Source organism: Pithys albifrons, chromosome 13, assembly GCF_047495875.1.
Source record: "Pithys albifrons albifrons isolate INPA30051 chromosome 13, PitAlb_v1, whole genome shotgun sequence".
Lineage (NCBI taxonomy): Eukaryota > Metazoa > Chordata > Aves > Passeriformes > Thamnophilidae > Pithys > Pithys albifrons.
This window is the reverse complement of record NC_092470.1, coordinates 749027-774885: the sequence shown is the minus strand read 5'-3', so window position 1 is coordinate 774885 and position 25859 is coordinate 749027. Positions and strand designations below refer to the sequence as shown.

Genomic DNA, 25859 nt, shown 5'->3' with positions numbered 1-25859 from the left:
AAGTCAATCCTGGCAGTTAAACCAAGTAGAGATTGTCATGTCCTGTCTTTGGAAGTGCTGCCCACAGTGATCCTTTGTTTTCTTGAAGACTAGAACACAGTTTTACTGTTCTAGCTATTCCAAAATAAGTTATGTTTTCTTGAAGACTAGAACACTGTGTTACTATTCTACCTTTTTTAAACCAAGATAATCCTTAGGTGAATATTTTATTTGAAAGATTTGCTTCCTTTTAAGTGCTTTTAAGCTGGTTTTTCTGCTGTGTTTAGAGACGTCTTTGTAGCTGTTGTTTACGACGGAGTTGCTGGAGAGGGAAATGGCTGTTGCATCGTGAATTCCAGGGGTTTTATGAAATGCCAGGGGCAGCAGTGCTGAGATCAGGGAAGCTCTCATTTCTGGTGTGGCACAAATATTGCTGTGCCATGGGAAGGGATCAGCTTCCCAAGGGTCCCACAAAACATGGTCCTGTGTTGCATTTTGTGTGTTCTCTGTGTGGCACATTGCAACCATTAGAAAAGAGATTGTTTTAATACCCCTGAGGAATCTGTTTGGTTGGAGTGGGGCTGAGTGAGAGGCTGCTGCACCAGGAATGGAGGGATGGAGGCTGGTGAGGCACTCCTGGTGTGGAACTGCTCTGTTGTTCTGCTGTTTAAAAAAGGGCATCTCTATTGGTCTTTTTGGGCAGACCTGGTGAGCAGGCAGGAATTTTTGCTAAAAGGAAAATAAGTCCCAAAATGCAGCTTTTTAATACATACAAGAAGACTTGTGGCCTAAGGAGAGACCAGAATACTCCATGTTGGCACGAGACATGACAAAGTGACCACATTCTGCCCTGAGCACTTTGTGAATTCAGAGTCAGACTAAACTTCCCCATAAGATAATTACATTTTACAGAACCTGATGTTTTCTGTGAACAGCAACTGCCTGAGCTTCACTCTTCTTTTTCCACTTGTGGCACTGGACAGAGGACTGACAGATTCATGCTGAGTACACTGATCTCTGAGTAACCCTCCTGCACTACGACTCAGGTGTTCCCTCCCCATCCTTCTGCCTCTGTTATTTGACAGTCTTGGATTCCACATACTTGTCCACTAGAATAAGATATTACCAGAATCAGCAAAATCAGAAAACCAGCAGAATTTAATCCAACATGTGATTTGCTTCCAGCCAGGTAATGTTTTACTTCCCAGACAGTTTCTGTCTGCAGTTTGAGAACTCAACATTTGAGATCCATTGGTGAGTTTGAATAGAATACCCATTGCACTGGAAATGTTTTCATTCCTAGTTTGAGTGAGAATCCCAGGAAGAATAAATGTGCCAAGGTAGTTTTAAAATTTACATCCTGCTTAATTTGGGGGTTTCTTTCCATAGGGCTGTTTCCTCTTGCCTTTCAGGCTCTGCTTTTGCACTCATTCACTGGAATGTTTGGAGACAGCAAATAAAGGGTGGGATAAACAATTTTAAGTTAGTTCAGTTAACAATTTGCAGTGATGTTATAGAAGCATCTGTGCAGTCTTTGCCCAGGTTGGGCATAAGACTGAGACAGTTTTATAATTTACTGGTAGTCAGCTTCTAAACATTAGAAACGCTGGTATTTCATGACCTTTGAATGTTTCCCAACTCTCTTAGAAAACTAAACTGAATTCTGTTGCACAGGAAGCAAACCTGGAGAGCAGAACTAGATTTGTGAGTGTTGGACTTGCATCTCTCTGTAAAAACATTTGTTTATTGCCTTTAAACTCTACTGGCTTATGAATAAGCTGTGTCAAGAGTACAACAAAACTCTGTGAGCCAGAATGAAGTGGAAATGGTCTGTGTGCAGGTGCCAGCCAGTGTAACACTGAACCTGTGGTGTTAGTGAGGCAAAGAGAGGGAAAGGGCTGGTTGAGTTCACAAGGGAGTCTTTGAGGAATCTGCTGTCTGCAGCATCACAGTTGGATGTTGTGGGGCTTTGAAATCCTCTGAGCTGGTAAACAACATCTCCTTGCACAGTGCAGCTCAGTCTGTACTCCTGTGTACACTGAGGGTTGCTACCTGCTTGTACTGGTTTAAAGGTAAACCAGCAGGAGAAACAAACCCAACACAAGAGCGATTGTAAGTCAGAGTTACAATTCAGTAACAATTTTACAATAAATGCAATGGCACAAAGAGAAATTGGGTTTAACCCACAAAACCCAGAAGTATAACCCAGCCCCCTGGGGCACAAACACAATGGGGTTTGGTGGCCCCTGTGCTGAGCCCCACGTGGTTCCCCCGAGTCCAAAGTAAAAGGAAGGGAAAAACCTGTTGGTGCAGATGATGGCACAGTCTGGTCGAGAGTGGTGGGCTCCTCCTGTCCAGGTTTTGCTCCTCCTCTGGATCCCACAAATGGTCCCAGAATTCCCCAAAGCCCAAGATTCTCTCCCCTCAGGTGCAGGTGGGAGCCCCCAGTCCCTCCACCAGGGCAGGGAGTTCCACACTGGGGGATCTGACTCTGGGAGTCAGGGGGGATTTTGGAATCGTTGCTGGCCCATGAGCAGACATGAGCCCTCAGGTGGGTGTGGAGGTGCCAAGGACTCCCCAGAGGGGAGTTCTCCCAGCTTCTCTCCCAGGCTTCTTTCCCAGCCAGCTCCCAGCCTGAGGGGTCAGGTGTGTCCTGGGCAGCTGCTGCCAATGGTCCATTGTTAACAGTTTGTGGGAAGTGGAATAGATGGTGTAGAATGCACAGCTTTGGTCACACCCACACAGTGATGAACTGGTCCCAGCTTGCTGAACTAGGACACTGCTGCAGGCCCAGATGTTCTCCAGATGCAGGTGGGGAGACCCTGATGAGCACCACACCTCAGGATCACATGGGAGTTGGGAGCAGCTGAGCTGCAGATGCATCAAAGCCTCTTTGTTCCAAAAGATGGGAGTTTGGTGGGCTCAGACCTGTGCACTAAAAAAATGGTTAGAGCTGCAAGACAAATTTGTGTCTGATGACTTGCATGAATGGAATTGGTTTATTTTAAATTGGTTATTGGCTGTTTGTTTCTGCTTGTTTGCAGGTTGCATGGCCGATACCATGAAATGGCACCAAACGTTGTGCCCATGGACTATACAAAGGACCCAGATGTTAAACTCCCTATGCAGCTTATAATAAACATGCCTGAGCTCAAGGTATCCCTTCTGAGTGCTTACAAACTGTCTCTTGCCTTATGTAGACTTTTTGCCAAGTGAGTTTGGTGTCCTGAAACAACTTGGTGTGCTGAGGTCTTCCCCATCCTGTCACTGTGCAAGGGTAGAACCAGCCCCAGAAACTGGAAAATGTTTAGGTGGATGTCCTTCATGCAGAGGTAGTTGGGATAGATGTTATTAGGAAATAAAATGAAATTTAGCCTTTTTTCCCCATTGTGTGTATGGATCCCAGAGGAGCCAGTGGGATTCCTGTGTGAGGAGCCTCTTGGGAATCAGCAGGTTTGGTCTCTTGGGTGATTGGAAATTTGTGAGTATGGGATTCCTGTGTGAAGGGAATCTGCAGGTTTGGTCTCTTAGGTGATTGGGAATTTGCTGGAGTCATGCAGAGCACTGCTACTGAAAAAGAAAGGCTTCCCCCTTTTTTCAGCTGTCTGAGCACAGTCAGGAGTTTCTGTTTTTCATGGAGATGTCACAGGATAGTTGGTGGAGGGACAGTCCATCAGAGGAGCAGGAGGCACAGAGCAATCAGTGCAGAAAAAAATTGGGATACTATTTGTTTTTATTCTTTTATCAGTTCAGCCTTTTAATATGGTTTGAGCAGGACAAATATGGATTTGTAGCATTTATTTTTTAAACAGTACATTGAATCATGTTGTGTTTGGTCTCATGATTTATTTTTTTATGTACACTAACTAGCTGTTGTCTTTAAATTCCTATAATATTGAAACAACTATTTGTTCAACCTGATAGTTGCATGAAACATTTTTAAGCTTTTTAAGACCAGTGCCATAAACCCTTGTAATTGATGGCCTTCCACTTAATTTTAATGATTTAGAAATTCTTCCTTAATGCTGTACTTTTTTCCCCAAATGTCCGACATTTTACAAGCAGGAGGAGTTCTTTAGGAATTCAGTGGGGAGGAGGTGAAGGCAACATGAAGTGGAAAACTTTGGAATTAGATTTCAGGGTGAAGTTCACAGAACTCATTATTCCTTTAGTGCCACACTTGCTGCATGTTTGATCCTGGTACAATCCCATTTAGTGAACAACAACATTTCACTCTAAAACAGGTTTGTTAAAAAGGCTTTGACCTGCATTTCATCCAAATGGAAACATTAAACACATATGAGCATTTAATTCAATAGAAGGCCTTGGAAACATTTTTACCCTCTGTTATTCTTTAGACTCTTTCTTAGCAGATGTCTGTGGGTAGCTCAAACATTTGTGTTTCTGAAGAAACTGGGAAATAATTTAGAATTCTTTTTCACAGCCAGCAAAATCCTAATGTATGTTTATTCTCTTTCTGATGGCATCAGTGTTCCTCAAGGTTTCTGTCACCACCTCTGGGCGTCTGACAGTGCCATGTGAAATTCCCTGATAGTGCCATGTGAAATTCTCTGGTGCTCAGTTTATCTGCCCGATGGCTCAGAGTTCTTTGTGACAAATCAAGGTTCAGTTTAGAATTAAAAAGGGGAGAAATTTTGATTACACACAATCTTTTTGGCTTCAGTGGTACAGGACTGAGCACTTCAGGAACAGCTCATTCTGGGAGAGCTTTGGAGATGGAATCCTGCTGTGTTTCAGGAGAGCCTGGTGCTCAGGCTGAGGTCCAAACCAGAACTTTCATGCTGGAACCTCTTTAGGCTGAGACACAGGAGCACATCTTGCTGCCTTAGGTGGTAATGAGACCTGCTAAGAGCCTTCCATGTATCAGGTGGGTCATAACCTGTCTTCTTGCACCACATGCAGCCTGCGAGGCTTTCTGACCCAGCTTTAGAAGGTGTCTCCAGGGTAATGGAACACTAAAACAGCAGGACAAACTCACTGTCAAATTTTATACTAATTCTCTCCCAGGTCCTCCTAAGGCTGTGAAAGAGCCTCAGAAATATTGCTGGTTTTATTTCAGCAATTCTAGCAGTTCCCAGGGCAGAGTGCTCCCAAGAGCTTGTTTCCATGAAACACCAGTAAGAGGAGAGCAGATCTTCCACCACAGGTCCTTCAAAACACTGACACTTGAAGATATCAAAAAGCCACCTAAGATCTCTGTGGCCAACTGAGGTCCATCTGGGTCATGATGCATTTTGTGACCTCCTGTGCAGGAGGGGGTGAGGGGCAGAAAGTCTGTTCCCCGGAGTTCATTTTTGAGTGTCCCAGGTAGAACCTCTAGCTCATACACCAAGAAAAAACATCTTTACCCTTTGCAGGCTGCACAACACCAGTCTCAGTGTTCTCTTTCTTTGGTAAATTTTCATCCAGGTGAAGACGAAGCCAACATTTAAATCTTAAAATAGAAATAAATGAACTAAATGTCTATTGAATTCTAATACAATTAGTGCTAATTTCAGTGCACCTGGCTTTTTTCATATACACATTACATTTCTGGTTACTGGCAATGTTGAGCTCAATACCCCTGCAGAGTCTGACAAATGGATAGAATCAATAATGCACTTTTCTAAATTAGATTCTGCTACTATAAAGAAAGATCTTTACCTCCTGCTTCAATGTTTTGAGCCAGGAATTTTGTATTTAAAAGAAAAAAAGTGCTGGTGGTCACTCAGTTTAATTGGTAATGAATTATTCACTAACTGATGATTCTTAAAAGCTGAAAGTCAGGACAAGAACTAAATAAATAAAGAAGAGACAGGTGCTCTAACTTGATTAGTTCTACCATTACACTGAAGTTAACAGAGCTGTTTCACTCCCCCAGTCTCACCGCAGCCTCTAATTTTGTCAATCTTGGTTGCACAGGTAGCTGTCTCATCAATTAACTGCAGGGCATCTTGGAGATTGCACTAATTAATATTGCCTAATTGCAGCCATGATGTGGCTGTTCAGTGTAAGACCAGGGAGGGAGCAAAACTGGTATTTTTCCCAAGCCACAACTGCTTTCCTTCCCATTTCCCCTGCCCTTTCCACAGAGCTCCATAACACACTGCAGAACCACCTTTGGCACCCTGGGTTTGGTGGGTTTAAACATGAGTGCTTGGGGGGGGCTTCCAAATAAAATAATACTTGACACAGTTTTAGGAGGATGGGATTTTAGAAGTGATTTCAGTGTCTTCAGGTCCAAAGCTTTCCATGTGTGCTGGTTTAAAAGTAAAGCAGCAGGAGAAATGAACCCAACACAAAAGAGATCACAAGTCAGAGTAATAATTTAATAACAATATTACAGTAAATGCAATGATGCAAAGAGAAATTAGTTTTAACCCACAAAACCCAGAAGCAGAACCCAGCCCCCTGGGGCACAAACGCAGTGGGGTTTGGTGGCCCCTGTGCTGAGCCCCACGTGGTTCCCCTGAGTCAAAAGCAAAAAGAAGGGAAAAACCTGTTGGTGCAGATGATGGCACAGTCTGGTGGAGAGTGGTGGGCTCCTCCTGTCCAGGTTCTGCTCCTCTGCTGGATCCAATAGTGGTTTCCCAAGTCCCCAAGTCCCCAATATTCCACCCCCTCAGGTGCAGGTGGGAGCCCCCAGTGCCTCCCCCAGGGCAGGGAGTTCCACACTGGGGGATCTGACTCTGGGAGTCAGGGGGGATTTTGGAATCGTTGCTGGCCCATGAGCAGACATGAGCCCTCAGGTGGGTGTGGAGGTGCCAAGGACTCCCCAGAGGGGAGTTCTCCCAGCTCCTCTCCCAGGCTTCTTTCCCAGCCAGCTCCCAGCCTGAGGGGTCAGGTGTGTCCTGGGCAGCTGCTGCCAATGGTCCATTGTTACCAGTTTGTGGGAAATGGCAGAGAGGGTGTAGAATGCACAGGTTTGGTCACACCCACACAGTGATAAACTGGTCCCAGCTGCTGAACTGGGACACCATGTAATGGGCAGTGACAGCTGAGAGAGCAGGTTGATGTTCTCCCAACCCCTGCTCTGGCCAATCTTTGCCTCCAGCTCATCCCAGCACCCCTGTCTGCATCCTGTTAGTTGGTTCTAGCTGGGATGGGATGTTTTCCTCCTTTTCTACCCCTCTTCCTACTTTTCTGAAGCCCCTTTTGAACTCTGTGTCTCAACTGTAAGTGCTTCAAGTGCTGTGAGTGAGGGCCATGTGCCCTCTGAAGCCCAACTCTGCACCTCCCTCATGGCCTCCACCTTCCCCTGCAGTTCCTGCCACAGGGGACCAGGTTTTGTCACAGTCCCTTCTCCCCCGAGAGCACCACTGAGCTCTGCAATATTGAAGCCATTCTGTCCCGGCCAGGATCTTTGGTTATTTGGCTGTTGTGGCTTCAGCGAGGAGTCATTGCTGAACTGTCTCCTGTTTCTGCTTTCTGACAGAAGGACATGGTCTGGTTTTTAAGACATAAACATATCAGTTTAGCTGGTTTTTAGCCTTGTTTTTCTGTAGGGATTTCTTAAGCAGTGTCCTGCAGGCACTGCAGAGAAGTTCGATGACATTAATATAATCACATACACATAAAACCCACATTATTGATTTTTAGGAAGAAGAAAATGAAGAAAACACCCAAGAAACTTGCTTTTATCTGCTCCAGGGATAATTTGCTGTTGCTTATTATGCTTCCTTTCCAAAGCACCAGTCTTTCCTGTGGAGTTTGGTAATGACCAATTTGGCCATTTTTATACTGATGGTTGTCTGGTAACAGTTAACTTCCTTTTTTTTTTTATTTCAGGAATAACTCCTGAAATTGAGAAAGCTTAGCTTTGTATCACTTCTGAACACTTCTGGTTAAAGCATCCAAAGGGATTCTGACTTTCTGTAGTGTGCAAAGCAGACTGCTTTGTGCATTTAAATATCTTCTCTGAAGTCAGTGGGCACTTTGGTTCAAACACGGAGGAGAAAATCATCATTGTCTTTCTGTGGATAGAAAAGTTAAGAATCATTTTGTAGTGACTCTCTAGAATAATTATCTTGACCTATCTCAGAACCTTTCTTGCAACATCCTCTTTCCAAAATGCAGTCAGTTTGTGGGAATATTCAGGGTGCTTGGAATGAATTCCTCAAGCTGCAAAAGAGACAGAGCAAAAGGCCACCACAGAGCTCTCTTGGAGCCTGAGAAGGAAACTGCAGCACTGGAGGACAAAGGAAGTAGCTGCAACCTCAGGAATAAAGTTTAATTTAATAGTTTCTTAGAAAACCAATAGTTATGTTTTATTGCATGGTCCTCCAGGTCTGTATGTTGGAATAGATGCCCCCTGGGATTAAAAAATGTATAGAAACACAATTTCTGAGTAGCAGAAGGGGTTGTTCCAAAGCTGGATAGCACTTTGGGAGGATTCTCTCAAGCCACTGCAGCAACAGCATCAAGCTGCAGAACAGCAGAAGCTTTTCTGGCCAGTTGTAGCAATTCTTTGTTGTTTCTGTCTCCACTGTCACTTCTATTGTAAGAGCACAGAAAAAAGCTTTTTAACAAGGCAAGTTTCTAGTTTGAAAAGGATAGGGTTTTTAACAATTAGTGCTTCAGGGAAAGCAGTCTAGGAAGCAACAGTATCTCTCCCCTTTCCTCCCTTCCCCCATGGCTTTTCCTTTAAATATGATGGAACCCTAATCTGTGCTCTTCAGAGTGGAGGTAATGAAATTACAGAAAGGATGTGAAAAGTATCTGTGAAGGTAAGCTAATACTTTCCATTGTGTAAGCCACAGATATACTGCCTGAAGACACATAATATGAGAAAGTTAAAGGAAAGAAATCAATAGGAGGAAAGATTTTATTTTTCATTTAGGTTTTAGAGATCCATTTGGCAAAGAGTTACTTAAGGAGTATGCTTAGGGCCATTTAATTCATTCTGTCTTTTCAGGATCTCTGACATGCCAAATAGTAACTCATCTGATGCTTGTTGAGGCAGTGAGACCCTGCCTGACATTTCCAGCCCAGGAGTCCCATGGCTGATGGTCAGTGCTCATAGGGAGATTTGCATCTCTCTGCTCCCTCTTTGTCACCGAACCTGCCTCTGAGATGTTCCTTTACAGCTCTTACCATGGCACTGCTGGGGAGGTTTGTTCCAAAGAAAGCTGCATAGTACTGTAGAAATAAAAAAATAATTTTAATGTGTTTTGATATCTGTTCTGATGTTTGGCATTCTCAAGTACTAAAATTTAACAGATGCCCCTTATTTTCTGGGATGCTTTTAGGAAGAAATGGGGTCTTTTTGTGTATTTCAGCCCAAATGAGTCTTTGGCTTGTTAATAACTTGGCAGTTTGAAACAATAAAACCAGTTGGTTTGCACTGGGTGTCTCTATGCATGTCTGACAAACAGTGGTGTATGTATAGCACAGACAGTAATAAGTGTATAGCACAAACAGGTACATGTGTATAGCACAGACAGATGTGCATAGCACAGACAGGTATGTATGTATATCACAGACAGGTATATATGTATATCACAACCAGATCTATGTGTATATCACAAACAGGTATATCTGTATATCAGAAACAGGCATATGTGTATATCAGAAACAGGTATATATATTTATCACAGACAGGTATATGTGTGTATCACAAACAGGAATATGTGCATGTCAGAGGCAGGTATATATGTATCTCATAGACAGGTATGTATGTATCTCAGACAGGTATATGTCTGTATCCCAACCAGATCCAAGTATATATCACAACCAAGCACATTTTCAGGCACTCAGGGCCACCCTTGGAGCTCAGCAGCAGCCCCAGCTGCTCCCCTGCTGTACCTACACATCCTGCACAAGACAGAATTACAGATCCTTTTACAGGGAGGCTCTCTCAGCCATCTGTCAAGTTTTGGGGTGTTGTTTTTCATTCTGTGGGTGACATGTCACCCTGCTGCTTTATGCCTGCTGGCTTTTGTTTTCAGGAATGCCTCTTTTCTGCTCTTTTTAATTCCATTTTATTTGGCCTGGTTTTTTCTCCATCTGAGCAGTGAGCTCAACCTTCTGCATTTTGCTCAGAGCACCTGCCCTTTGCAAGGTCCCTGTTGTGGAATGGCTTGTCATGGAACCCTGCAGGAGAATTTGTGTTTAGCATTGACTGCTTCAGTGGGCTGTCACTTGAGCTGTGGCTCTGTGGCCATACTTGTAGCCTTTAGAACAACCTTGTTCCTGGCCTTTATCACAGCCACAAAGTCTGGAAGGATCTTGGCATTCAGGAGTGAATTTTAGTCATAGAGGCATTTAGGCTGAAAGAGACCCTTAAGTTCATCAAGTCCATCTGTTAACCCCGCACTGCCAAGACCACCACTAAACCATGTCCCCAAGTGCTACATCCACACGTCTTTTAAATATCTCCAGGAATGATGACTCAGTGACTTCCCTGGGCAGCTGTGCCAGGGCTGGACAACCTGTTGTGTAATCATCTTTCCTAATATATGATTGAAACCTCCCCTGGTGCAATTTGAGGCCATTTCCTCTCCTCCTATCCCTGTTCCCTGGGATCCCCCCTCCTGGCAGGGAGTTTAGAGAGCCAGAAAGTCCCCCTGAGCCTCCTTTTCTCCAGGCTGAGCCACCCCCAACTCCCTCAGCCCCTCCTGCTGCTCCAGTCCCTTGCCAGCTTTGTTCCCTGTCCTGGATGTCTCCAGTCCCTCAATGTCTGTCTGGTAGTGAGGGGCCCAAAACTGACCCCAGGATTCAAGTCCTGTCTCAGGGATTTACACTTCCACTGTGTTTCTCAGATCTCACTCACCCTTAGAAGGTTGGCACACACACTCATAGGGTTTGCCAGGAGATGAGTAGTTGCCTTTTGGCAAACTCCAACTGCTTTGTACCATGAGAGCAGTCCCAGAGTGCAAACTGCAAGACCCAAGGACATCTTCTTTAGCTGGTTGATGTATCTTGAGTGCTATGTCTTTAAATACAGACCTGCTGGAGTAAGGGGTACTCTGGGAGGGTGTGAATGGCCACCAAAGCTGCTGGGAAAAAGAATCTCAAATTTCCAGCTGGGATGGCCACTGAAATCTGATCCTGAAATCCCCAGGTGAAATAACTTGGTGAAAGGGTAGAGGTGTTTATGTACCCACACCTGAGGACCTCCCAGAACCAGACACTGCAAAGGGTCACTCTGAGATAAATATAGGACTTAATTTGTGTCAAGAACGTAACAAGAATTCTGTGTAGCTTGATGCAGTAAAGATTTAGCAACAAAATGTCTATGAGCTTATCAAATAATGTATAAAAAGTAGAAAAAGAAAAGAACTAAAGTTAATAACTGAGCAGCCTTTTGAAGTAAAATAAATACAGCGCAGACCAAAGATAATCCAAGAATACCTAAATACAATGGAGAAGTGAACCCAATCAAGATAAGGAAGAAATACCTCAAAACAACAGATAAGGCTTAACTAACAATATTGTCTCTAGTTAAATTTTAAGTTAAGAATCACACCAAAGAAGAACCAGCCCCCACGACCACAGAGAAGCACCAGGAAGAGTCAGATGAAAGGATCTCAATGTGGAGAAAGAAGAAAATAATTTATTGGAACTGGTTAAAAATAAACCTGCTTTGAGTGTATAAAAAAGGAGCCTGCGAGCTCAAAAGTGTGTCACTGATAGAGCAGACTCCCAGTGCACCCAGCACCATGCTCTTTACTCTGTAGCTTTCATTACTTATAAAATTAAACTACCCTTTATACCAAATGATTGGCTATTTGGTTGCTCGTTTATAACACACCCCATGGTGTGATGCCACACATGGACTCACCACCTGCAAGGAGAGGCAAAGCTGCTTTTCCAGGCACTGTATGTTCTTCCAGAAATTAAGCTTTGCTATATTATGCTTGTCTTTTAACAAGAACATTTAAAACTTGGTCATTATTCCAGGTTATAACGAATTGTTACATTTAATGTTTTATATAATGTTACATATAAATGTGATCTCAGTGTGGGTGACAAACGTGATTATGCTGCCAAGTTGCCCCTGTGGTTTCAGCAGGACATCTTTCTCTTCAGCTCCTGTTGTGAGCTGCTGCACATCACTGAATTGTTGAATTTCCATTCAGAGGCAGCTGCAGATTAGTAAGAAGTGGCCCAATTCTTGTAAGGTACTTTATGTTCCTTCAAGATGAAGGCTCCTACATAAAGACAAAACATCAATCTCTTCAGTAACTCTGCTTTTTACATGCTTCTATTTTTTTTAGTCTCCCCAATTATACTGAAAATGTGTTCTATAGATGCATCTGTTCTCTGTGTGAACTGTCAAGTGAGAATCCAAGTAAACTGAAAAATGAGGTTTTCCTGGTCATTTTCCTCTCAAATATAGCTGTTTTATGAAATTTTATTTAAAATAATTGGATTGTTTCTGCATACCTGTTAAGACATTGAACTTAGTGAAGAAAAAAGAATTTAAATGGACACATAACTGAGCTTCTGAGCTTCCACAATACTGCCCTTTAAGGGCCAAACAAAATGCTGCAAGCATATTAAAAATGTCAAACAGGACATGCCACCACTGCAGCTGTTTACATTCAGCAGAGACCGATATGTTAATTGGTGTCTTGGCTTCAGATAAGGTCTGTAGGACAGCTTTGATGAGATGCTGCTCAAAGCCCAAGACCTGTTCCTGTTCCATTCAGGTTCAGCTGCATGGAATTGATTTTACCAGTTTTATAGCTACAGCTACAAATTAGTCTGGGGGCTTTATATACCTGTGACAAAGATGTTGGTTTGATCCTCTAAAAACATTTGGTTTGGACTTCAGAGTAATAAAGCAGCTTTTCTTGTGCTTGTTTAATGTTTGTGGGTTTAGAATATTATATTATTCTAGAAAAGGATCTCAGGATGACCTCCTGTGGAGATGAAATTCCACTTAAATCTCTGGAATTTAGTCAGTCCAGCCACAGGTTGGACGTGCATGTGCATCAGTGAAACTGGAAGGCTTTTCTAGCAGATCCTGCTGGGATGTGGCTCCACATCCTTATGGCTGATGCTCCTGCATCAATCAGGTATGGAATGCAGACAGTGACTTTTTAAAGTGGTTTCCTAAGTGCTATTTGTTCTTCCAGCCTTCAGTCAGGAGGACTATGCTTGTCTCCTCTGCTTTCTCCCCTGGTCTCTGTTTCCATCCCCTCCTGCCATCCTGTTTTTCTGTGCCAGGTTCTTCATTCAGGAGCTGTTTCCCTCCTGACTGTGTCAGGAACCTGTTACCTGAAAATCCCCTTCACACTCTTTGTACATTTAACATTTATAAAGCACATGTTCTGAACTGGAGAAATGAGATAAGCACCAATTTAGAGAGCAAGAACCTGGGCAGGAAGTACAAGACAGCATCTTGCGCTGCTGGCACTGCCTGCAGAAAAACAGAAAGGCAAATTTTGGGGTGTATTTTGGAGGGATTAAAAAAAAAAGCCAACCATGGAATTAAATATTCAGTATCAGTGAGTCTTTTTGAAGTTTTTTGATTTTTCCATTACCAATATATATCTCTGTTTTTTACAGGAGAATCCCTTCAAAGAAAGGATTGTGACATCTTTCTCAGAAGATGGAGAGGGCAGCCTCAGCTTCAATGACTTTGTGGACATGTTCTCTGTGCTCAGCGAAATGGCTCCCAGAGAGCTCAAAGCAATCTACGCCTTCAAGATCTACGGTATGGGGGGGGGGCGTTGGCTATGCCCTGGATGGTGCAGGTGGGATGGGATGAGAGGTGGTGGTGACCTTTGGTTCTCTCATTGCTCAGATTTCAACACAGACAACTTCATCTGCAAGTCAGACCTGGAGCAGACGCTGAACAAGCTGACGCGGGAGGAGCTGACGGCAGAGGAGATCACGCTGGTGTGTGAGAAGGTCATCGAGGAGGCCGACATGGACGGTGATGGCAAGCTGGGCTTTGTCGACTTCGAGAACATGATCTCCAAGGCACCCGACTTCCTCAGGTACTGCCTCAGGGCAAAGGGAGGCTCTGGCACACATCAGGGTTTTTTTAGGACATCACTGAGTAAGGTAACACAAGAAATATCAGAAATAATTGTTTTACTAGAGAGCTGTCCAGAGGGTGAACTCTTACCCTAACTCAGTCTCCTAGTTCAGCAGGTGGGACCAGTTTATCACTGTGTGGGTGTACCCAAAGCTGTGCATTCTACACCCTCTCTGCCATTTCCCAGGAACTGTTAACAATGGACCATTGGCAGCAGCTGCCCAGGACACACCTGACCCCTCAGGCTGGGAGCTGGCTGGGAAAGAAGCCTGGGAGAGGAGCTGGGAGAACTCCCCTCTGGGGAGTCCTTGGCACCCTCACAGGCACCTGAGGGGTCATGTCTGCTAATGGGCAAGCAACCATTCCAAAATCCCCCAACTCCCAGAGTCAGATCACCCAGTGTGGAACTCCCTGCCCTGGGTGAGGGACCGAGTGCTCCCATCTGGTCCTGTCGGTTTACCTTTAAACCAGCACACTCAGTTTATCTTTCTAGAGCATATTGCTAACTTGAAGACTAAGAGCTCAATGACTTTTGTGTGTGTTCTTCGAGAAAATATTTTGATCTGTTATAAGCTTGATGTGCTGGTTTAAAGGTAAACTGACAGGAGAAACAAACCCAACACAAGAGATTAGAAGTCAGAATTACAATTCAATAACAATATTACAATAAATGCAATGGCATAAAGAGAAATTGGGTTTAACCCACAAAACCCAGCAGTAGAACCCAGCCCCCTGGGCACAAACACAGTGGGGTTTGGTGAGCCCCACATGGTTCCTCCAAGTCCAAAGTAAAAGGAAGGGACAAACCTGTTGGTGAGGATGATGTCACAGTCTGGTGGAGAGTGGTGGGCTCCTCCTGTCCAGGTTCTGCTCCTCCTCTGGATCCAGTGAGTGGTTCCCCAAGTCCCCAAACACCAAGATTCTCTCCTCTCAGGTGCAGGTGGCAGCACCCAGTCCCTCCCCCAAGGCAGGGGGATCTGACTCTGGGAGTCAGGGGGGATTTTGGAATCGTTGCTGGCCCATGAGCAGACATGACCCCTCAGGTGGGTGTGGAGGTGCCAAGGACTCCCCAGAGGGAAATTCTCCCAGCTCCTCTCCCAGGTTTCTTTCCCAGCCAGCTCCCAGCCTGAGGGGTCAGGTGTGTCCTGGGCAGCTGGTGCCAATGGTCCATTGTTAACAGTTCCTGGGAAATGGCGTAGAGGGTTTAGAGTACACAGCTTTGGTCACACCCACACAGCGGTCTCGGTTGCTGAACCAGGACACTCGAATTCATGTTTTTCTCAAGCCTTTAGCAAGAATTCCTGTTGTCTGCATAGGATTGTGTGTAGATATTGTATACATGTTAAAAACAGACCTGGAAACATGTTGATCTCCTGTGCTGAGGTGGGTGTATCTTTGGTGCTAACATTTTTTAAAAACTTCTGAGTGTCCTGCAGAACACAGCAGAGTTTATTTCTTTCATAAATTAAGTTTCTGAGGAAAGATATTAAAACAAAGTGATTTCACAGTGAAGCACAAGCAAATGATTCCTGTGAACCTTGGGAAACATCAGCTTCTTGAGAGGAGACACTGCAAAGTTGATGGGGTTCTCTTTTATACTTACCAGGCGTTCTGTGAGCCACCAGGCGTAGCAGTGGAAACCCTTTCAGAAGGAGATCCATTTCTTCACCGTGGGGAGGCTCAGCTCAGTAGGTGTTCTGGTAGTTTGTTTACATGTATTTCCAGCTAGGAGAAGACATTAATCTTGTCCTGCTCTCCATGGAGAACCTGCTGACCTCAGCTGGAGTTTCCTTAGGCCCTCAGAAGCCTGTGCTGCACCTTCACATCTGGTCGAGAACAGCAACAGGATATGAAGAATCGAAGGTGGATCTGAAGACTGAGCAGGAGCTGCAGCTCCAGGAATTTCCTGTGCCATGCCTGACTTCACTGCTCGGGTTTGCAAGCTGCTGCCTGAGAATTCCAAGCTGAGGATTCTGTGCAGTCCAGCCATTCCCTGGGAACTCTGCAGAGAGCAATGTTGGCTGGTGCTGCCGCTGGGGTGACTGTCATCATTCTTCTTCTTTTCCAAGTTTGTGAGGTTTTGGGAAGATGAGGAAATGAGTGGAAAGAACTGAGTGCTGGGTATTCAACAGGGCAAAATGATGAGTAAGAAGAGGGATAGAGTGAGAACTGAAGCCCTTGACTGGGTAAGAGAAAGCAGAATAGCAATAAAATCAAAGGTCAGGCTGCCAAGGACTGGGGACTGAGCATCTGATTGCTCAGTTCAAACACGTGTCCTTGGACCCATGATCATCACATGGTGAACTCCATGTTATTAAGGTGTCTCCTGCATGTTCAGGATGGTGATGTACATATTGAAGGCAGATATTTTCCATCCCTGGTTTCAAAGAAATTGTAACTTCCTTCAGGTTCAGGAAATCAGCTGAGTCACAGGATTCATCACTGAAGTTCTCAGGCTTAAGAGCTCCTGATGGCATAAAGAAAGATTTCCTTCCAGCTCCCAGCCAAAACAGTGGTTTAGAGCCTCAGACCAGGCAGTTGCTGTGTGGGTAGTAGCTTCTATATTGACAGCAGTACAAAGAAAACAATTTCTCTGCTGGAAATACATGTAAAGAAAGTATTAGAATCCTCTTGAGATACTGATGTTTCTCTGGCTTTATCAATATGGTTTTTAACCTTTGAAGCTCTATTGCAAAATGAAGGGATAACAGAAAAAAGTCTCAGAGCTGAGAAGAGAATGTGTAGATTGTCTGATTTGGTTTCTGATTCAGCCAGAATAAACAGCTGCAGGAAAAGAAGGTGACAAGGTCACCAGACCACTTTTATCCAAACCAATGTGTGTGCAAGACTCGATGCCTTTGCCTCACTGTGGTTTACTGGCCACTTGGCCTGTAAAAGTTTGGGGTTTTTTAGGGTATTCCAGGTCATATTTTTCCTGTAGGCATTGCAACCCTGCCTGACATATTTATTAATGCTGAACCTCCTGATATGAGGGACTCAGTCTCACTTTTAAAATACCATGAAAATGCTGTGTTCGAAAGTGAGATGGTGACTGGGCTTTTGGAATGGGATTCATGGAAGTTTGATGGCACCCCCAGCTCTGATGGGGCCTCTCTGACAGCAGCCAGGGCCTGCCAGTGAGGGACAGACTGGGACAGGGGCAGGAATGCAGTTCCTGGGGCTGATCTCTCCCCACAGAAGCCAGAGCCTGTTCACTGAGTTTAGTTGTGCCTTAACAGTCTCGGGCACAACTTCATTTAATGACATGATGCTCCCTTGTGTCCTTCTGGATTCATCTCCAGCTCCATTCCTGGCTTCCCACTTTCCTCCTCTCTGAGTCTCCACTGCAGTGTCCTCCTCAGTGGTGGCCCTGGGCTGTGTGCAGGCACAGGCAGGGCTGTGCAGCCCCCCTGGGTAACGTGCTACAGAGCATGGAAAACACAGGAGGTGTCTTGGCACAGCCCTATAGGCCCATGGCAAACTTAGCCTGAATGAGCTTAATATTGCAAAAATATATGAAAACCTGTTTGCACCTAAAATAAATTGTCCCTTTTGAAATCTCAAGGGAATGCAAGGAAGAAATACCAACCCATTAATGCCCAAAGACAGTCACCATTTTGTTTGGTTTTGCCTATCTCCACTTCTTGTGCCCAGGTGAATGCCCTCCAGAACTCCATTTCAAGGAGGCCTGTCTATAGATTTATGCTTTCAGCTGCTCAGCAACTGTGAAAATTGAACACTCAGGAGCCAAGGCAGCCACACTGCCAGTGGTTGCCAGTGAGCAGTTGGAGGGGCTGGGACTTCAGTTTTCAGGGATCTGGTGAAGCCATGGGCAAACCTTATTTCTGAGTATCTGATCCTAGAATACCACACTGGCAGCTGTGATGTGACCCTTTTGGAAATGCTGAAAATCTTAACAAGACCTCAGAAGGTAGTAAAGGGTTTCTTATTCTGGTCTCTGCCTTTGTGCCCCACCAAAAGCCACTTCTTCACATTGTGAAAGGAGGAAATGGAGGATTCGAGGCTGTGAAGTTTTATCCTCACATGGTCTGTGCTAAGCCACAGCCCCTTCTGTTCCCTCTGCTCTGTCCCATGGGACTGGTGCCCACATTAATTCTGACAAACACTGAGACCTTTAATAATAGCAACTAAACATTCTCATTGTCATTGCCATGAGATCTGAAGTTCCTGAGAAGGAACATCTTTGCTCTGTGGGAAACCTTTGAAGGCCAGATTTATACAATACGCACCCAGGTTGTGAAGCACTTTTTTCCCCAGCTCAGCCTGCTGGGTGTTTTTTCAGCTGCCACCTTATTTGCCTGTTTGACATGTCCATCAGGCATTAATATTGACATTGTGGTCCAGGCTTGGACCTGGTGGGAGCCGAAGTTCATCTGCTGCCCACTGGCTAATTTTCCTCATCTCACTCCCCAAACCTTTAGTCAATTAAACCCACCCTGTGTGGGTTTAATGTCCCCCAGGCAGCCCTTGCAGCTTTGTGCTGCTGGCAGGCAGGTGGAGCTGCAGTGAGTCTGCAGCTTGCTCTGTCCTGAGGAACCTCTCCAGAGGGGCCACCACTGGTGGCGGAGCAGGGGCAGAGTTCTGCCCTTGGCTCTCAGCCCAGTAGCGTGACTAAGCTGTAAATGATAATGACACTTGCTAGTTCAGAAAATTCGATCCCAGGAGTTTTGATTTCACTCCAAATGGTCGTCATTAAGGAGCTGGTTGTGGTTTGATGGAGGTTTGAGCAGCCTGAACTGGACCCAGCCAAGTGTTCTGTTCTACAAGGCTGGGCACGTTTCCCACAGGAAATTGTTGGATAAATCATCCTGGAAGGTTCAGCTGATCTGAATGCCTGAGGGTGAAACACATTGGAACAGCATGGAATGGAGGTGGAGAAGGATGTGGCATTGGGAATAGCTGGAGCTGCCAGACCTGGGCAGAGGAACAACAGATTAAATGATGTGATAGCACTGAAAATGTGTTATTTCTGAACCCTTGGTGGCCTTTAGCCCCATAGCAGTTATGTCATGACCCCAGTCCTGCCTAAAGCTCTCTTGAAGGGAAAGGGTGTCTCATGAGGGTGTCTCATGAGACTGTCCCAACATGCAGATTAATTAGTTCTTAAGGACTCAAATTAGAGCTCATCACAAATTGGCAAGAGATGCTTAGCAAAGAAACAGTGGAAGGCAATAATTTTTGGTAGTGTTTTTCAAAGAGCATTTCAGCTGCTTCTGAGTAAAAAGTTGAATCTGCAAAGGGAAAAAACAGCACTCTGATAAAAATAGATTTTTTTTCTCTTGTTGCCGCCCATGCCTAGAGGAGACTGCACACACCAATGTGATGTAAAGCAAATCCCAAGTTTATTCAAAAACACAGGTATATATGACCTCAAGTGACCCTGCCCCGGGTGCGGTGGTCTGACTCCAATTGGTTGAGGCTGGAAACATGTCCTTTTAAGGTGAAAATGAAACTTGTGAGGTGGTCCTCCAGACCCACCTGAATCAGGGGCTGCAACATCTCCCCCTTTTGTTTCAAAGAACAAAGCAAAAATGCAAACAACATAATACACATAACTCCTTAGCTAACTTATCCAATGGGGAAATTGTTACCATCAGGATTATGCATATTGCAACTTGAACAGAAAGGTTGAAAATTTTGAAAATTGAGAAATAACATTTTGAAAATCTTAAATTTTGCTAATTCAAGACTTAACAGGGTATTTTGCAGGTTATACATCCCTACCTCCCCCTCTCTTTTCAAAATAGACTTTTGGAAGGAGGTACAGTAACCTTTGTAAACTAACACAAACCAATACATGACTAAGACATGTATGTTTGGAATTTGCAAACTTACAACTAGTGCAAAACAAGAAACTTTTCTTTCACGCGTGAATTGTGGTCTTTTTGTGCAGTCGTCACTGCACAAACCACTGTAAACAAACTACAAATTTTATTAAATTTTGTGCATAGTGTCCAAGAGTGCAGAGTGACTTCCCTTAGCAAAGAAGCAAGTTCAGTCCAGCTGAGCTAAATCTCCTTATGTTCAAGGTCCATTCTCAGAACTTCTGTGTGGCCATCACAGAGGTCTGAGAATGAAGCTTTGATTTTTAGTCCTTATACACTCCTGGTAAAGCAGCAAACAAGTGTGAATTCACAGAGAAAATTCACAAAGGCTAAACATAACTAAACATACATTCTGCAGAAAATGTTCAGCAGCTGAGGGGACAGGTGTTTTTACCCCTACAGCCTGCTGGGCAACTTGGCAGTGCAATAAGATCAAAACTGCACTTTAACTGAAAGTTAACAGAATTTCAAAATACAGGCTAAACAACATGTTAACTTGAACTGGACTGTTTTTGTTTGATTGGACAGTTAACAACTAGTCCTAGGCTACCACTGCTTGTGGTTGTGGTTGCCATATGGGGAAGGCAGCTTGGCTCCAGTTTCCATGAGATATTTGACTGGCTGCGCCCCATGGCTTGAAGCCCCTCTGGTTTTTTTGGAGGCCCAGCTCCCCACCCCATGTTTGTCAGAGGAGTACCATCCTTTTTATATTTAGAATGACAATCTTGGGCTTTGTGACCAAGTCTGTGACAACGGTTACATTCTCCAGTGAACCTTTGAGTTCTGCTATATTTTGGTTGTGCTGGACTAGATTTTGTTGTTAAACTCCAGGGTATTTTCCCCCTTTTTTGGGTGGATTGTTTGCTAAGAGCTGTGGCTAGAGCAGAGGCATGTAGCTTTGCTTTTTCCTCTTCTTCTACCCAGGGCAATCTGTCACAGGCTTCAATTAACTGTACCAAAGTAGCTGTAGCTGGTAGAGAGGCTATGAGCTGTTTGCATTGAGGATTGGCATTATTAATCACCAGATCTTTCAATAAAGCTGGTTTAATGTCAGGGGTAATATTTGGAGCAGCATCCAAAGCTTCTGTTACTTTATCTACAAATTCCATGAATGTCTGGCCAGGTTTCTGCATTACTTGCATATAGGGTAGAGAAGGTTTTCCCTTCTTAGGCAGATTAGAGAATGCAGTCAAAGCAGCATTCTTTGACTGTTGCAAAATATGAAAATGTAATGCAGCTTGTGTTTGTGGGTCTTCATAAGCTCCTGATCCCATTAGCTGGTCTAAAGATGCTAATTTTAAGGGATGTCCAGTTTCTAAGTGTATATTTTTTGCCTGTTCCTCCGTTAACTGCTCTTTCCATTTCTGTAGAAATATCATATAAGCAGTAGGAGGTAGAATAAACTCCATTAAAGCCTTAGTGTCTGCTGGGATTAGGTTATTGTATTTTATGAAGGCTGTGATTTGGTTTTTTACCAAGGCATTGTCATAGCCGTATTGAAAGACTACACTGTGTATTTTTTGTGCAATTTTCCAATCAAGTGGCTCCCATTTTGAGCCTTGTGTAGTGTTAATCACAGGTGCAGAAACCAGGGGTTGCAGGGAAGGTGAGGGTGTACCTACTTCTGCAGCTATGGATACTAACTCTTTGTACCTTTGCTGGGTATTAAATGTGAGGTCGCGAGGTGGCTTTGTGACTCCATCTGCAGAATCTGGTACCTGGGTATCAGAAAGCTTTGAAATTAAGTTAGCAGCATTTTTGGATCTTTCAAATCCCTTTTTTTACTACATTGCGATTCCCAGCTCCCCCCACCCTGTTCCAAACAGAGGCTTCTTTGTCTTTCGGTGCCATGGCTTTAAACGGCTGTGATGTTGCTCTCCATTCTGGGCTATAGCTGGTGGGTGTGGCTGTCGGTGATGGAGGCTGCAGGTACCAGGTTGCCGGCGCAGGGGCAGTCTCTGCCGGCGCGGGGGGTTCCAGTGCCGGTGTTGGCAGCTGCGGGCAGCACGCGGCTATCGGGGAGAGGGTCCCCGCTGGTGCTGCAGAACTTGTGTCCTGCGTGACAGGCGCTGTGGGAACTCGCTCTCGGGACACTTGCGCTATGGAGGGCGCACAGTGAAGGGAACTTTCAGGGGGAGCTCCGGTGGCTCCGCTCCACTGAGGAGGAGTCTCTCCCGTCTCCATGACGTGGTCGATCCACGCAGGAGGTGGTGGGGGTGGCGCGGGAACTGATCCGCCCCCGGCCCCTGTGGGCTGCGGGGGACCCGCGCCTGGCGCATGCGCTGTGATTGGCAGGCAGTAGGGAGGGGGGTTGGGCGGTCCTGGCGCCTCGTGGTAAGGGCGCGCCGTTCCTTTGTTTGATTTCGTGGGCTTTGAGATCACGTGGTCTCTCTGTTTTCCTGGCCACGCGGTTATGCCGGGCGGCTGTAGCCCTGCTGGAATGTCTGCCTCAACCGTCTCCTGCCGCAACGGAGTGACTCCGGCGTACCTGCGGGGTGGCGGGGAGCGCGGCGGCGGGGCGACCCCAGCCCCGAGGTACCCGCAGGACATTGGCGGCAGCGGCGGTGGAGCCGGCGCCGAAGGTGGATGGACAGGGGGAGAGAAACTCCACGGGGTTTGTCCCCCCCTCCACATGTCTCTCTCGGCTGAGGGCATTCCCCATCGCGCCTTCTCGGAGTTAGGATTTAAATAAAAGTCACTCACGGTTTGGTTTTCTGCGGCGTGTCTCGTGGGGTTCCAAGGTTGCTGCTGAGGTCCGGCCGCTTCTACAGCGGCAGCCGGTGGTCTCATTTGCTGTGCACAGGCTGTTTCTTGGTAGTTGTAAGGCGGTGCAAAGACGACTTCTTGGCTTTTTGCGGTGACGGACGGCGTGGAAAAGCTTTGATTCCATGGTTGCTGTGGTCTTGTCGGGTTTTCCGGAGTGGGAGCGGGCTGTGCCGCGTGTGGGTATGGCGGCGGCGTTTCTGCGAGCGGCGATGCCCACGGCGGTGCAGAAGGATGTTCAGGGGAAAAACTGCTCTGTAGAAGCTGACTTTTTTCCTTTCTCTCCGGTAGATTGAGGTTTTTACGGGCTCGTTCTACCTCTAACAGCATTTTCCTTACAGCTGCATATGACGGAATGAGCTGTAAAAATTCGTCGGGTGCAGTTTGCACTAAATTCCACAAATCTGCCCCAATTTTATCACACAATTCTATGGAAAGCGTGGAATTGGCATCTGTTAGGTGCCTTCGAGTGAAACACCAGTCCAAAAATTCCTGTAATGCTTGTCTTTCAATGTTTGTTTTTGTAACACGAGCTAGTTTTTCAAATTTATCAAGCAATAAGTTCATTTTAGTCGAGTTGGAATTTCCCATGTTTCTTTAACTCACCGGTTCGAAGGTCATGGTTCCTTCAGTCCACGTTCTTCCAGCAGCTCTCAGGGCCACTACATAAACTCCCAAGTTTACAGGAGACAGAAGCTCTCAGAGGCTTCTCCACAAAGCACCCAAAAAAAACTGGGGCACAGCAGCTCTCGGGGGCCACTTCTTAAGGCTCTAGGCAGGCGTGCAGGTGGCTTCCATGTTCCGAGACACGTCGGGGTCCACCATTTGTCGCCGACCTGGCCTAGGGTGGACTGCACACACCAATGTGATGTAAAGCAAATCCCAAGTTTATTCAAAAACACAGGTAATATATGACCTCAAGTGACCCCGCCCCAGGTGCAGTGGTCTGACTCCAATTGGTTGAGGCTGGAAACATGTCCTTTTAAGGTGAAAGCGAAACCTGTAAGGTGGTCCTCCAGACCCACCTGAAACAGGGCTGCAACATTCTCTAGTAAATAGATTTCCAGTTGTGGAATGTGGACTGGGATGGAGTTTTAGAATGAGTCATGCCCAAAATGTTTTCACATAGAACACTAAGAATTTTTTAGTTCCTAGATATTGCCTACCTGGGAGTTAAATTTCTAAGAGTTTGGATTTTTATGCGGCTCCTGGCATTGCTTGAATTGTGAACAAGATGTTTATAATTCTTTTTTTAAAAAACTTAGTACCTGTAAGCTCTTTGCATCCCTCTCTGCTCTCTCCCAGTCCTCAGGCTGTGCCCAGCACATCCTTCACTGTCCCCCAGGTTGAACTAACCCCTACATATAAAGTTCTGAGGGACTGTGGGGAATATAAAATTTCATCTCCTCCAGATCGATGCCACAGCCTCCCTTCAGTGAATTCCTGATTACAATATAATTAAAACAATTAAGGTAAAACAAAATCCCCAAACTGTATACCCAGAACTCTTCAGCATCTCAAATACTCCAAACTTCTAAGGTTTTTGTTGAGCGTAGGAAACAAAATCAGAGAATTTACACACAAAAAGGCATAATAATCCCTTCTTATTTCAGTCATGCAGAAAGAAATGCACAGTTCCTGGCACGGAGCAGGGGTTGCTGCCTGCACACAGTGAGGTTTTTGGGTGCCCTCCTGGAATTGCCCCTCACTGCCTGTTGAGATGCTCAGGAGCTCTTCTGGGAGCTGATGGCACAGTAGGATGTGCTGCTGGCCGGGGTCGTGGGGCAGGTGGGAAGAAGACAACAGTCAGGATCTCTCTGTCCCAGCAAGAGAAACAAGAACTTCACCTGCCTGATTCGTCTTGTTTAGGAACCCAAATGCTGATCCAAGGCAAAAGGAAATTGGGAAACATTCAGTTCTGCTCCATATCCAATAAATAAGTCAATCTACACTTGATCAGTCCAAAACTGAGCATGGCCCCCTGAGCTACCATTTTCAGAGGAGAGGATTTTCTCCCATAGTGTTTCAATCTTCTCAGTGTGTGAAAGAAGACCATTACTTTCATTACATAGCACCTTCCTTTTTGTACACTAAGAAAATACTGTGCATAATGACAAATGTGTTTATTTCTCTTCATCTTTATCTTTTGCAGTACTTTCCACATCAGGATCTGAAGGTGTTTCTGTGAGCCACTGTCACCAGACATGACTCTCCAGTCCAGCCTTTCTGAATCTCAGGCACTCCAGGGGCATTTGTCCTCTCCTGAGGGCTTCTTAGAGCTCAGCAGAAAGTACTGAAACAACTGCAGTCCACAAGGAGGCAGAAGCATCACGTGTTCTACAGGACATTTGGAATAGCCACATTTTTATCTTCACTGCTTGCCAAGCCCTCTGGCAAAGATGGTTGGTTGTTGGGCTGTGGGTTTTTCTTTTTCCCCCTTCCTTTTTTTAAACAGTCAGAATCAGAATATTATTAAAGGTATTTCCATATGGTTTTTATATTTATGAATATTTAATACTGCTCCTAAATGTGCAAAAAAAATAGATTGAGAGAAAGATGAGCTTTGGTGCATTTTCCAAGAGTATTTGAAGGAAAGCACAGACCTTAACCAATGAGATGCCTCTATCACTGTGTTGGACAGCTGGGGGTCTTGCATAGAAGTTCTCTGAGGTGACAGAACTGCAGCCAAGAGGAAGTTGAAGAAAAGCACAGCGCAGTTCACCTCTCAGCCACTGAGAGCTGCTGGGGTTGGTGCTGCTCTTCAGCCAGGATTTGATGGATTGCTGTGTCCTTATGAAACTTGAAATACTTGCCTTTTGTACATGACAACAGATAAATGTTAGGACTGTGTCCTTGTTCTGTTGGGGCTCCTGATTGAGTGGAAGAATATGATGTAAGTGGTGAAGAAGTTGAAGAAGCACAGAACTGCTCCTGAGGACATGAAAAGACACTTTCTTTCCAAACCAGCTATGCAATCTTTCCCATAAAATGCATGAATGAAGCTCTGTATTTCTTTCCCCCCTCCAGCTGGAAATCAGCTCGATATTTTCCTTTTCACTTCCAGTATTGTTTGGGTACTGGGGCCTGAAGACAATCATGTGTGTGTTAATTACTGTTCTAACAGTCAATTAGAAGGGCTCTGTCACTTACATGGCTTCTGTATCAAAGTCATCACAATTAAAACTTTGGACTCATTCTGTTGTACTTGGAGAATTTTTGAGGCTGAGCACAGACCAATTTCCTTTCTGGTCATTATTCCAATTACTGTAAATTGAAGTCTT

General features: G+C 45.1%; 1 protein-coding gene across 1 annotated transcript in view; it reads left to right on the top strand.

The window, feature by feature from the left end:
- CIB2 (calcium and integrin binding family member 2) overlaps positions 1 to 24807 on the top strand; it is a 55960-nt gene extending 31153 nt beyond the window's left edge. The window contains exons 3-6 of the mRNA XM_071568529.1: positions 3024 to 3135; positions 13495 to 13642; positions 13733 to 13928; positions 24731 to 24807. Of these exons, the coding sequence (XP_071424630.1) occupies positions 3024 to 3135; positions 13495 to 13642; positions 13733 to 13928; positions 24731 to 24752 (478 nt within the window). The 3' untranslated portion in view covers positions 24753 to 24807. The remainder of the gene's footprint in view (positions 1 to 3023; positions 3136 to 13494; positions 13643 to 13732; positions 13929 to 24730) is intronic.
- The last annotated feature ends 1052 nt before the right edge of the window (positions 24808 to 25859 follow it).